A 14,394-nucleotide genomic window follows, 5' to 3' on the forward strand; every position below is an offset into this window, starting at 1 on the left:
GTCCCAGCCCAGGCTTCATGGGGTTTCTGCAGGGTAATGTAATCAGTGCCCTCTACACGGCATAAGCTGTTATCACAGTGCTACTACCATTTCTTCGACAGGAAGGTGACCTTCTCTGTCAGCAGAACACTGGACGTCCACATACGGCTGCTGCAACGCAACGTGGTCTTCGTGGTGTACAATAACTGTCCTGGCCACCAAGATCATCAGATCTCTCGCCAATTTAACGAGCATGAGACATGATTAAGTTGGAACTTACTCGTTCTCCAGCGTCTGCAAGAACAATTGCCGAACTGCAACAAACGTCTCAAGGTGCTTGGGACAGTGTATTGGAGGATGCGGTTCGGCATTTTCGTGACGCGAAAATAACCGCCAGCATTCCCACGAGAGAGGAGGTACACTGTGTACTGTTGCAACTAGCTGGGCTCCCTTTACTGTGACGCGTGTTTCATTTAGTTTGAATTTGTTATCATATACTCCTACAATGATGAACTACCTGTCACCTAACTTCTCAATAAAATGACCTAGTCCCGGACCGTGGCGCATTTTTTCTAGTAGTTTACGGTTGAAATGGCTGTGAGCACTATGGGACCTAACATCTGAGGTCATCAGTCCCCTAGAACTTAGAACTACTCAAACGTAACTAACCTAAGGACATCACACACATCCATGCCCGAGGCAGGATTCGAACCTGTGACCGTAGCGGTCGCGCGGTACCAGACTGAAGCGCCTAGAACGGCTCGACCACAGCGGCCGGCGGTAGTTTATGTTAAACATTCGTATTCTACCTTAATATCTCTTTTACAACTGACCGTATTGTTTTAATTTTTTTATGAGAGCTGTCTGTTCTCTTGTCGTAATACAACTTATTTCCACAGGATCATCCCCGCCGAAAATTACTTTCAGTATCGAGTCCGAAATACGTTACCAGACCATTTTGCTTATTTTGGACGGTATTCCTCGAGATGATCCACTTGCTTGTTACTTCCTTTATAACAGAGAGTAGCAGAAATTTATCCATAATTAAGATCCCTATGAGGAGTTTTTTGTTTATGGACGATCCGTCTATTTTTCTCCTTCTTTTAGTCTTGCAACTGAATCCCGTTAATAGACTAAAAAAATGGGATTTAGGAACAGAGCGTGTTTGAGATAAATTGTTTTGAATAGTTCTCAAGTATTCAACCGGGGGACGTCGTCCATTTGGTGTGGTATTTCGGAAAGCTGCCTTGTTGCCATCTCCAGGTAGTCCTGTTCATTTTTTTTCCACCGGCCGCCGTCTTATACGTAGGGTCTTCAGAAAGTAAGTTAACACATGTCGTTCCGCGCTAAGGCCAGTCGTAACAAGCTGGCACACTGTCAGAAGAGTACATGTTTCAAGCGTCCGGCACGCACTGTTCTGCTGCGGTACGGATAAGAGGTGCATCACAGTGTGGGAGTGAAATGTAGCGGCAATTGGAAACGTGCTCCAAAGTTAAAGTAAGCGAGACAGTACGGTTCTTCTGGATAAAACGTCAAATTTTTACACAGATTCACCGTGAAATTCTGGCGGTATATGGAACAAATACACTACTGGCCATTAAAATTGCTACACCACGAAGATGACGTGCTACAGACGCGAAATTTAACCGACAGCAAGAAGATGCTGCGATATTTGCTTTTCAGAGCATTCACACAAGGTTGGCGCCGGTGGCGACACCTACAACGTGCTGACATGAGGGAAGTTTCCAACCGATGTCTCATACACGAACAGCAGTTGACCGGCGTTGCCTGGTGAAACGTTGTTGTTATGCCTCTTGTAAGGAGGAGAAATGCGTACGATCACGTTTCCGACTTTGATAAAGGTCGGATTGTAGCCTATCGCGATTGCGGTTTATCGTATCAAGACATTGCTGCTCGCGTTGGTCGAGATCCAATGACTGTTGGCAGAATATGAAATCAGTGGCTTCAGGAGTGTAATACGGAACGCCGTGCTGGATCCCAACGGCCTCGTATCACTAGCAGTCGAGATCATAGGCATTTTATCCGCATGGCTGTAACGGATCGTGCAGTCACGTCTCGATCCCTGAGTCAACAGATGGGGACGTTTGCAAGACAACACCCATCTACACGAACAGTTCGACGACTTTTGCAGCAGCATGGAGTATCAGCTCGGAGACCATGGCTGCGGTTACCCTTGACGCAGCATCACAGACAGGAGCGCCTGCGATGGTGTACTCAGCGACGAACCAGGGTGCACGAATGGCAAAACGTCATTTTTTCGGATGAATCCAGTTTCTGTTTACAGCATCACAATTGTTGCACCCGTGTTTGGCGATATCGCGGTGAACGCGTATTGGAAGCGTGTATTCATCATCGCCATACTGGCGTATCACCCTACGTGATAGTATGGGGTGTCATTGGTTATACGTCTCGGTCACCTCTTGTTCGCATTGACGGCACTTTGAACAGTGGACGTAACATTTCAGATGTGTTACGACCCGTGGCTCTACCCTTCATTCGATCCCTGCGAAACCCTACATTTCAGCAGGATAATGCACGACCGCATGGTGCAGGTCCTGCACAGGCCAGCACATTCTCCAGATCTCGGACCAACTGAAATCGTCTGGTCAATGGTGGCCCAGCAACTGGCTCGTCACAATACGTCAGTCACTACTCTTGGTGAACTGTGGTATCGTGTTGAAGCTGCATGGGCAGCTGTGCGTGTACACGCCATCCAAGCTCTGTTTGACTCAATGTCCAGGCGTATCAAGGCCGTTATTACGGCCAGAGGTGGTTGTTCTCGGTACTGATTTCTCAGGATCTATGCACCCAAATTGCGTGAAAAAGTAATCACATGTCAGTTCCAGTATAATATATTTGTCCAATGAATACCCGTTTATCATCTGCATTTCTTCTTGGTGTGACAATTTTAATGGCCAGTAGTGTACAATGCGCGCACACCGCAGTGAAATGATGCCAACTACTTGGCCAATGACGCACAGGCGTGAGTGATGGTGATTGGCAATTCGAGATTTTACACAATGCAATATCCAACTTTTGGCAAGCCGAAAGGACACGTGGGGGAAAGATGAAAACGTTCACACAGCGGTTTTCGAATAGCTCTGTGCCCAAGAAACAGATATCTACTTCCGAGGAATTGAACGACTGGTAGAACGTTGTTTACAGAGACTTGATGACTATTTTCCAAAATGGTGTGATGTATGTGGGTCACTTTGAAATGTGGTGTAGCACTCAATAAAGTTTACTTGGCCTGCTGTGATAATTTGCAGCTTACTTTTTGAAGCCCCCTCCCACACACGTCCCTCCTGCAGTCGCCAGCTGGGCCAGGCTACTCCGCTGGTGAAGTGGCAGGGGGGGGGGGGGGGGGGGGAGTTGGGAGAGTTGCGCAGTCGGGACCCGAGCCGCAGTCCTCAGTGTGTGTGCTGCCACCGCAGGTTTCGGGACGCGTCTGCGTGGTGTCGTCTCTGCTCTTCAGTTGGCGTAACGTGAGTGGATCTTTCCACCGACTGTCGTTGCTGTGTCCCAAGTCTTACTTAGACGAGAATATGGCAAGTGCCATCATACAATTTCCCAGAAACTTTGCTCAGATTAAGAGGGGCCAAAATAACGGAACATGTCTCACGGCTTATCCGTAGATACTCGACCGTTTCCAAGACGACGACGGTCGAAGTTTCCACCGCTGTTTATATGCCTTTTAGTACACAGTAGCTTCAGCCAAAGCGGTGGCACAGCGGATAGCGTTGTTACTAAACACTTTCGCGACCCGTGTTCGAAACCCAGTTATTGCTTTTTTGTTTTTCTTTTGACTACCCATCCATGTCCTTGGAAGGCTACTGCAAGAATGCTTATCAAATTAAGGCGTACAAGGGCGTTATATTATTGCAAAAGTACAACTGGGTTTCACAATGAAGTGTCGTACATAACGCAATATATGTGTGTATAGTACTTTAAGAGGTTAGAATTTTTTTAATTCTCATATTCTTATGAAACTTCCTTGCAGATTAAAACTGTATACCGGTCCGAGACTCGAACTCGGGACCTTTGCCTTTCGCGGGCAAGTGCTCTACTATCTGAGCTATCCAAGCACGACTCACGCCCCGTCCTCACAGCTTCACTTTTGCTAGTATCTCGTCTCCTACCTTCCAAACTTCACAGAAGCTCTCCTGCGAACCTTGCAGAACTAGCACTTCTGAAAGAAAGGATACTGCGGGGACATGGCTTAGCCATAGCGCCTGGGGGATGATTCCAGAATGAGATTTTCACTCTGCAGCGGAATGTGCGCTGATGTGAAACTTCCTGGCAGATTAAAACTGTGTGCCGTACCGAGACTCGAACTCGGGACCTCTGCCTTTCGTGGGCGAGTGCTCTACCAGAGATACTGGCAGAAGTGAAGCTATGAGGACGGGGCGTGAGTCTTGCTTGGGTAGCTCAGTTGGTACAGCACTTGCCCGTGAAAAGCAAAGGTTGTGAGTTCGAGTCTCGGCCTGGTACACAGTTTTAATCTGCCAGGAAGTTTCATATCAGCGCACACTCTGCTGCAGAGTGAAAATCTCATTCTAGAAACATCCCCCAGGCTGTGGCTAAGCCATGTGTCCGCAATATCCTTTCTTTCAGGAGTGCTAGTTCTGCAAGGTTCGCAGGAGAGCTTCTGTGAAGTTTGGAAGGTAGGAGACGATATACTGGCAGACGTGAAGCTGTGAGGAGGGGGAGTGAGTCGTGCTTGGGTAGCTCAGTTGGTAGAGCAAAAGGCGAAGAGCCCAGTTCGAGTCTCTGTCCGGCACTCAGTTTTAATCTGCCAGGAAGTTTCGTGTCAGCGCACACTCTGCTGCAGAGTGAGAATTCACTCTGGTCTCATATTCTTATAGCAGTTCTTATATTAATTCTTACATTTCATTCTTTATCAGTTCTTATATTAGTTCTTACATTTTGTTCTTACGTTTATTCTGCAGGAAGATTTGGTACATTCCCATGGGTGATAACAATCGTAGAAACGGTGGAAACATACAAATTCCGAAGACAGCGAGCATCGCGCGAAGGTAGGTTTACCGCAGCAACATTTCTTCATATGAATCTCTCGCAGGAAAGGAAAGTCGCTAACACTGCTGAAGATTTCACGCGTTGGTAATAATTTCGCGGCAAACCACACCTAACGGATCATTTTTCAGGAAACTGGTGCTCGTAGGTGATTATGAATCAAGATACACTACAGTAATTTCACCGAAAAATGTTCAAAACTGGATTATTATTTTATTTTTGTTTCTATTTTTTATTTACTTGACCAAGTCCGTAGAAGATTACTACACGACCATTTCCCAATGTATGCTGAAACAACGTTGTCCTTGTCATTCTTGAGTTTCTCACGGCGTATTTGATAATCAAAATATCTACGGGTGTACTTCCGGTCTACAGTGTATAACGGGCACAATATTTCGGCGATCATACATGTCGCCATCATCAGCTGCCCGTTGGACACTGTAGACCGGAAGTACACCCGTGGATATTTTGATTATCAAATACGCCGGGAGAAACTCGAGAATCACAAGGACAACGTTGTTTCAGCATACATTGGGAAATGGTCGTGTAGTAATCTTCTACGGACTTGGTCAAGTAAATAAAAAATTCTTGTGTCCAACGGGCACAATATTTCGGCGATCATACATGTCGCCATCATCAGCTGATGATGGCGACATGTATGATCGCCGAAATATTGTGCCCGTTGGACACTGTAGACCGGCAGTACATCCGTGAATATTTTGATTAACGTTGTCCTTGTTCGTCTAGCAATTTTCTGTCTGGTAAATGAATTAAAAAATAAATGAATTAGATAATCATTTGAAATTGTTTTCGGTGAACTACCAGTAGTGTATCATGATTCATATTCAACTGCAAGTGACAGTTTTCGGAAAAATTATCCATTATGCGTGGTATACCACGAAATTATTACCAACGCGTGAGATATTTAGCAATATTAACGATGTTGCTTTCTCGAGTGAAATTCATACGAAGAAATGTCGCTATGATAAACTTGTCTTCGCGAGGTTCTCGTGGTGTTTGGAATTTGCATGTTTCCAGTCTTTCTACAAAGGTATCATCCAAGGGAAAGCAACAAATTTTCCTGAAGAATAAACATGGGAATAAAATGTAAGAACTAATATAAGAACTGATATAAGAATGAAATATAAGAATTTGAGAGATTAAAAAGACTGTAACACCTGAAAATACCATACATATATAAATTACGAAATATACGACATTTATTGTGAAACCCTACTGTAATTTTACAATTAATATAACGTCCTTGTATCCCCTAATTTGATAAGAAGCACCATGGGTAGATAAATTAAAAATTAAAAAAATAAAATTACTATGAAATAAAATAGAAACAATAATTGGATTTCGAAAACGAGTCGCAAAAGTGTTAATCTGTGACGCTACCTACTGTGTCACCGCTTCAGTTGAATTTACTACATGCTAAAAGGCATATAAATTACGGCGGAAACTTTGACCGTCCTTTTCTCAGAAACGATCGAGTATCTACGTATAACCCGCGACCCGTGTTCGCTTATTGAGAGTCCTCTTCCACTAACCAACGTTTCTTGGAAATCGGGTGCTGCCAATTATCGTGTCCTCCTCGTTAACAGGAATCCGCTGTCTTAATTCACCACGTAGCCACAGCTCAGCAGATTTTTTTAAAACGCAATCCCAGTGTGTGGTGGCCTGTTTTAAGAACCCGTTGCCGTCAGAATACACGCTATGTCCTTTAGAGATGCAGTTTGTTTTTTGACAGCTGACTGCTGGTTGTCCATTATGTGTGACACTTGCGCTCCACGCATTTTTCCTGTGCCATCCGGATGGTCTTACTTTTTCCCCTCTTTACTTATCTCGACTACGACTGAGAGATATTTCTTTGAGTTTAAAACGGTTTCGTGGCAATAAAATATTATGCAGCACTCGAATTCCAAAAATTACTATGAGGTTGTGAGAGGTGGATTGACATGAGGTTGGATGGAAGGGAGGTTGGGTAGATACATTCACTTTTAGCGGAACAATAAAGTTTATTTCAGTCAAATGATCGCACAAAATTCTGTAATACTTCAAGCGGTTTCGCCTAGTGATAGTAACAAATCAGTCGAAACCGGTTTTGCCATTAATGAATTTACTAGAGAACTTGATTGAAATAAACTTTGTTGTTAAAAGTAATGTACTCGCTGGAGTTATTTCACGATAACATGACAAATATGAACAAGATTACAATTAATCGTGTAACATTAAAGTTTCAAACAATTTGATGTACTACCAACATTCTGAAGTGCAGGTGGACATATACGTTTTTCTTTTATTGTTTCGAAACATAATTCATTATTATTTCTTTGAGGAGGGGAGATAGCTAGCAACTAAATTTGCTCATCCATCCCACCAGCTGAGGGCTGGAAAAACTATTCAATACTTGTACATAGCAAATAAAACAATTTCTACCACATAGGAGTGCTACAAACTACTTAAAAGTCAGAACTACGAGGGGGCCCAATAAGAAAGTTTCCCTATTGTTATAAAAGGAAAAATATTAGACAGAATTTAGCATGTTGAAATAATTTTATTGACACTGTACAATGCATCTGTTACTTTTCTACATAGTCACCATGGATTTCAAAGTACGTCTGGTAAGGTAACAAGTTTTTCCAAACTAGGTTGGGGCCTCCGCTACTAACCATCTGTTCACTGTTGATGTGACTTCATCTTCTGTTTGAAGTTCTTGCCTCCTAGATGAGCTTTGAATTGAGGGAAAATGTGAAAATCACTTGGGGCAAAATCTGGTGAATATGGAGGATGGGGGAACACTTCCCAGTTGAATGTTCCGAGCTCTGCCTGAGTCGTTGGACATGTATGAGTCCGAACATTGTCATGAAGAAAGAGAACTTTGCGAGACATAAGTCCAAGAAGTTTTATTTTGATGGAAGCTCGCAGATTCCACAAGACGAGCGCAGTACCCGACCTCATAAACATTAGCTTGAAAAAGCATGTGTCACGTTACCAAAAATACTTAGAAAAACTTGGCGACTACGTAGAAACGCAACAGAAGCATTGTACAATGTCAAAAAAGTTTTTTTTCAAAATGATAAATTGTGTGTAATGTTCTTTATAAAATAGAGAAACTTACTTACTGGATATCCCTCGTAAATGGTGTCTCTACTGGGCAGCAGAGCAGATGGAATCCTACGGAAATTAAATTGTCACATAGTGTAAACGGTGAACCATATATCACTCTGCTCCTCTCCTAACCATAATCTTGCTGTCGACGAAATCTTATCACGCATGAGTGTGAATCCGAGTGGTGTCAGGAGCTACAAGATAAGAAGTCCGTCTGACCCAGTTGCGAACTCGGCGTTCTCCTCTAACACGTGACTTTCTCTTCCGGAGAAAGGATTCGTTGTTTTTCGCTACGTGTGGTTCCGCTTTCACTGCTGTACATTTTACTTACTGCATTTCATTTGCGAAGAACAAGGCAAGTCTAATTGTAGATGTATAATTGTATAGCGACATGCGACAAGACACTAGTACGCCTTAGAAACAGACACAGTTGTACGAAGGAAACTGCTGACTGATCCATAGGTTCACAAGAAGTCTGTTTCGAGGTCATCGTAAATTAATCTATTATTACGTCATCCTCAGTATCTTTATTGATTAGTCCAGCCAACAGGGTCACAGCTAGTCCCGTTTTGTTTTCGAACACACATAAAATAAAATAATTGAATAAAACTTTATGAAACTGCTGTTCTATTTTTTTGCACGTCCTATACATAGTACTGATGATGTCCACATTGTCACCTGACATTTCAATGAACACAGTCAATTAAGAGGCAAGTGAAGTCACGAAACGGAAAGAAATTAACTGATTACTTGAAAGACGCGACATTCACTGAGTATCACAAGCACCGAGGCGGCTCCCGGGAGTGGTATCGTAAGTACTCTGACGTCACAACTCGTGGAGGCAGTAGATAGTGTACGATGTCTCGGTAATATAACAGAACAGAACATACAGATTCGTTTGTTGTTGCCACGGACATCCAATCTCGCACAGTAACAGGCTGAGAAAAATGGTCAAAGTTCGATATGAAAATTTTAGTTCTCGCAAACTAGCCGAGGTGAACGTTTTGCGATATCATAGCAAAGTGAAAACCTAGCGAAACAACCACGACCAAAACGAAATATACCAACATTACATTTTGGTCTTCAACGGCTAAATTTTCTATTTCGGCAGTGACAGAGTCGTCGTGAAGGCGAAATGTGGGACTGCTGTATATCAGCACCAATTAGTAACAATGCGTTTTATAGGACGCTTTGCTAAACTTGTAATGTGTAGCGTACGTTCTTGTGCGGTGGTTCACTTAAAAATGCCTTATGTTGCAGCTCGAAGAGGATGGGCATTGTGTTTAGTGGACGATGCTACAGCAAGGCGCGTCTGGACAACAAAACGGCCATCATCACTGGCGCCAACACAGGCATCGGTAAAGAGACTGCGTTGGACCTGGCCCGCAGAGGTAAGCCATCTTGTTCATTTGCAACGTGCTTGTAAAAAGAACTCAAAATATAATCACTGCTCCTTCATTTACAAATCTTTCACATGAGTTACAGGTAGTTTTTATTCTTTGGTTTATATGAATAACGCTGACCAACACATGTAACTTCGTATTTAATACTGTTATATTTAGTGACACCATACTAAAAAGAGTGAACGTGCGGACAGAATAATGAAACAATGCGAACAAAATACACTCTTAAGACAGAAAAAAAGAAGCACTACGAAGGAATTGTCCGAATGGGACGGAAATCAGTAGATGTGATGTATATGTGCAGAAAAGTTGATCGTCGGTAAAGTAGGTTGCAGACTGAGATTCATTGGAAGAATCCTAAGGAAATGCAATCCGAAAACAAAGGAATTAGGCTACAGTATACTTGTTCGCCCACTGCTTGAATATTGCTCACCAGTGTGGGATCCGTACCAGACAGGGTTGATAGAAAAGATAGAGAAGATCCAACGGAGAGCAGCGCGCCTCGTTACAGGATCATTTAGTAATCGCGAAAGCGTTACGGAGATGATAGATAAACTCCAGTGGAAGACTCTGCAAGAGGGACGCTCAGCAGGTCGATACGGGCTTTTGTTGAAGTTTCGAGAACATACCTTCACCGAGGAGTCAAGCAGTATATTGCTTCCTCCTACGTGTATCTCGCGAAGAGATCATGAGGATAAAATCAGAGAGATTAGAGCCCACACAGAGGCATACCGACAATCCTTCTTTCCACGAACAATACGAGACTGGAATAGAAGGGAGAACCGATAGAGGTACTCAAAGTACCCTCCGCCACACACCGTCGGGTGGCTTGCGGAGTATGGATGTAGATCTAGATGTGGAAAAACAAATGATTACAATTTCAGAAAAATTGGATGATTTATTCAAGAGGAAGAGCTTCACAAATTAAGCAAGTTAATAACACGTTGCCGGTCCTTGTGGCCGAGCGGTTCTAGGCGCTTCAGTCCGGAACCGCGCGGCTGCTACAGTCGCAGGTTCGAATCCTGCCTCGGGAATGGCTGTGTGTGATGTCCTTAGGTTAGTTAGGTTTAAGTAGTTCTACGTCTAGGGGACTGATGACCTCAGATGGTAAGTCCCATAGTGCTTAGAGACATTTCAACCATTTCTTAATAACACGTTGCGCCACCTCTGGCCCTTATGCAGGCAGTTATTAAGCTCAGCATTGATTGACAGAGTTGTTGTATGTCCTCCTGAGGGATATCCTACTAAATTCTGTCCAACTGGTGCGTTAGATCGTCAAAATTCCGAGCTGCTTGGAGGGCCCTGCCCATAATGCTCCAAATATTCTTAAATGGGGAAACATCCGGCGACCTTCGGGCCAAGGTCGGGTTAGACAAGAACGAAGTCAAGCAGCAGAAACTCAAGACGTGAGCGACCGGGTATTATGTTGCTGAAATGTAAGCTCTGGATGGTATGCCATGAAGGGCAACAAAACGAACGTACGAGGATGAGTCAAACGAAAACCTTAAATTTGTAATAAGAAATCGAAATTTCGTGCCGTTATCCTGTAAGTTGGTAAGCTACAAACAGCGTGCAGAATCGCCTGTAGATGGCAGCATAGTGCAGATGCACTCATACCGTCGCAGTATCAGTATAAAGATGGCCGCCCCACTTGCGACTTGCACCATGGAAGAACAGCGTTGTGTTATTCGGTTTTTGCGTAGTGAAGGTGTGAAACCTATTGAATTTCATCGACGAATGAAAGTTCTGTACGGTGATGCATGTTTGTCACAGCAGCAAGTCTACGAATGGAGTAGGAAGTTCGTAAATGGTGTGACTTCAATCGAAGATGCTCCTCGTCCAGGTCAGGCACAACGAGTTGTGACTCCACAGAACATTGCAGCAATTGAAGCCATAGTGAAGGAAAACCGCCGAGTGACACTGAATGACATTGCAGCATGTTTATAGATTAGTCATGGGTCAGCACACCACATTGTGCATGATGTGCTCCAGTTTCACAGAGTGTCTGCAGGATGGGTGCCACGGCAGCTGACTCCTGAAACGAGAGAACGACATGTTGATGCTTCTGCAGAACTTCTTCGGCGCTTTGAACGAGAAGGTGATGGCTTCCTTGCAAGAATCGTTACTGGGGACGAAACCAAGGTTCACTTCCACCAACAGGAAACAAAGAGATCGAGCAAGGAATGGCACCATTCCTCATCACCAAAACCAAAGAAGTTTCTAACAGAACCATCAGCAGGGAAGGTTATGCTGACTTTCTTTTGGGACGAAAAAGGCGTCATTTTGGAGCATTACATGCTTAGAGGGACTGATGAAGAGGAGATAGAGAAGATCCAAAGAAGAGCGGCGCGTTTCGTCACAGGGTTATTTGGTAACCGTGATAGCGTTACGGAGATGTTTAATAAACTCAAGTGGCAGACTCTGCAAGAGAGGCGCTCTGCATCGCGGTGTAGCTTGCTCGCCAGGTTTCGAGAGGGTGCGTTTCTGGATGAGGTATCGAATATATTGCTTCCCCCTACTTATACCTCCCGAGGAGATCACGAATGTACAATTAGAGAGATTAGAGCGCGCACGGAGGCTTTCAGACAGTCGTTCTTCCTGCGAACCATACGCGACTGGAACAGGAAAGGGCGGTAATGACAGTGGCACGTAAAGTGCCCTCCGCCACACACCGTTGGGTGGCTTGCGGAGTATCAATGTAGATGTAGATGTAGATGCATGAGTGGTTGTGCGGACTACCAAAAGAATTTTTTTCTAAAGGAATTTATGTACTTTGCAAGCGCTGAAGGACCTGCATTGAGCGTGGAGGAGATAATGTTGAAAAGTGATACAGCTTTGTACCACTTCTGCACAATAAATGATATTTAAAAAAGTATTTAAGGTTTCCATTTGACTCACCCTCGTACAATATCGTCATCGTACTGCTATGCTGTAAGGGTGCCGCAGATGACAGCAAGAGGGGTCCTGCTATGAAAAGAAATGACATCCCAGTCCATCACTCTTGAATGTCGGGCCTTATGGCTGGCGACAGTCAGGTTAGTATCCCACCACTGTCCGGGCCGTTGACCCATACGTCTTCACTGGTCATCGGGGCTCAGTTCGAAGCGGGACTCAACACTGAAGACAATTATATCCCAGTCAATGAGAGTTCAGGCCGAAGACGTGTCTGGAGACGCCCCAGACAGCGGTGGGATACCAACCAGACTGTCGCCCGACATACGGCCAACAACCGAGAGTGATGGTCTCGTATGCCTTTTCTTTTCATATCAGAACGCCTTTGGTTGTCATCCGCGGCATGCTTACAAGACAGCAATACGTCGACTGTATTCTATGTCCCGTTTTGGTTCAAAGCACTATGGGACTTAACATCTATGGTCATCAGTCCCCTAGAACTTAGAACTACTTAAACCTAACTAACCTAAGGACAGCACACAACACCCAGTCATCACGAGGCAGAGAATATGTCCCGTTTTGTTGCCCTTCGTGCCAAACCATGTTGGGCTTACATTTCAGCAAGATAATTCCCGCCCGCTCACGGCTTCCGTGCTTTAAAACCTTGCCTTGGTCAGCAAGATCGCCGGATCTCTCCTCAATTGAGAACGTTTGGAGCATCTCGAGATGTTTGCGATCTAACATGCACTTGGACAGAACTCGACACGATACCCCGCAGGCGTACATCCAACAACTCAATCAATGCCAAGCCGAATAGTTGATTGCGTAGGGTCCAGAGGTGCACCAACGCGCTACTGACTTGCTCAATTTGTGAGGCTCTTTTTCTCGAATAAGTCATCCAATATTTCTGAAATTGTAATCATTTGTTTGTCTGTATATGTACATCACATCTACCGATTTCCGTTCCTTTCGTGGTGCACCTTTTTTGTCCTAGAGCCTATAACGGAGAAACCTCGCTATTAGCGAAGATCGAACTGAAATATAAATTTCAAGAAAATAAAACCTGAACTTTCTAAAGTGTCGCTGTACTGTTATGACATCTCATACGCTTTACATGCAAACTCATTCATGCAGTACGTTTTCTCTTGAAGTGAGATCGATGCCGTGCTCTAAACAAAAGGCAACTCAGCCACTGATTGTGACAGGCGCAACACATATGAAGAACAAACTTACGAAGGTCGTCTCTCATTAAATGTAACTGAAAATGGCATGTATCGTTGTGCTAACAACATACTTATGAAGGCCAGATATTGGACTCTCATTCGGAATGAGCAGGAGAAGCGACTCACTACTAAAATAACATCTAGTTCTTTGCCGGCCGGTGTGGCCGAGCGGTTTTAGGCGCTTCAGTCTGGAACCACGCGACCGCTGCGGTCGCAGGTTCGAATCCTGCCTCGGGCATGGGTGTGTGTGATGTCCTTAGGTTAGTTAGGTTTAAGTAGTTCTAAGTTCTAGGGGACTGATGACCTCAGAAGTTAAGTCCCATAGTGCTCAGAACCATTTGAACCATTTTTTTTTTCTAGTGCTTTCCCAAGACTTTTGTTCACTCGATACATTTATTTTCTTACTACAGAATGCTCTGTTATCTAAATACTAAGACAAAAGGTGTATTTCATACACATTAAAATTACACCTACGCAAAAAAGGAACAAGGCTATTCGCATCCGTCTTCGTTTGGAATTACAATGAGGTGACAACAAAATCGTGGTACAGGGATATGCACATATAATGATGACGGTAGTATCGCGTACACAAGGTATAAAACGACAGTACATTGGAGGAGCTGTCATTTGCACTCAGATGATTCACGTGAAAAGCTTTCCGGCGTGATTATGGTCGCACAGACTTTGAATGCGGAATGGTAGTTTGATCAAGACGGAAGGGCATTCAA

The 14,394-nt window shown here is 44.1% G+C and overlaps 1 protein-coding gene across 3 annotated transcripts in view; it reads left to right on the forward strand.

Annotated features, from left to right (window-relative positions):
- LOC126470676 (retinol dehydrogenase 13-like) overlaps nucleotides 1-14,394 on the forward strand; it is a 196,165-nt gene that overhangs the window by 57,359 nt on the left and 124,412 nt on the right. For 2 of the 3 annotated variants that reach the window (XM_050098671.1, XM_050098674.1), the window contains exon 2: nucleotides 9,409-9,539. In XM_050098671.1, coding sequence (XP_049954628.1) covers nucleotides 9,419-9,539 — 121 coding nt within the window. In that variant the 5' untranslated portion in view covers nucleotides 9,409-9,418. Of the gene's footprint in view, nucleotides 1-3,427; nucleotides 3,486-9,408; nucleotides 9,540-14,394 lie in introns of those variants that run through there. The other variant, XM_050098672.1, reaches the window with a different exon arrangement.

The sequence above is a fragment of the Schistocerca serialis genome, chromosome 3 (assembly GCF_023864345.2).
Source record: "Schistocerca serialis cubense isolate TAMUIC-IGC-003099 chromosome 3, iqSchSeri2.2, whole genome shotgun sequence".
Lineage (NCBI taxonomy): Eukaryota > Metazoa > Arthropoda > Insecta > Orthoptera > Acrididae > Schistocerca > Schistocerca serialis.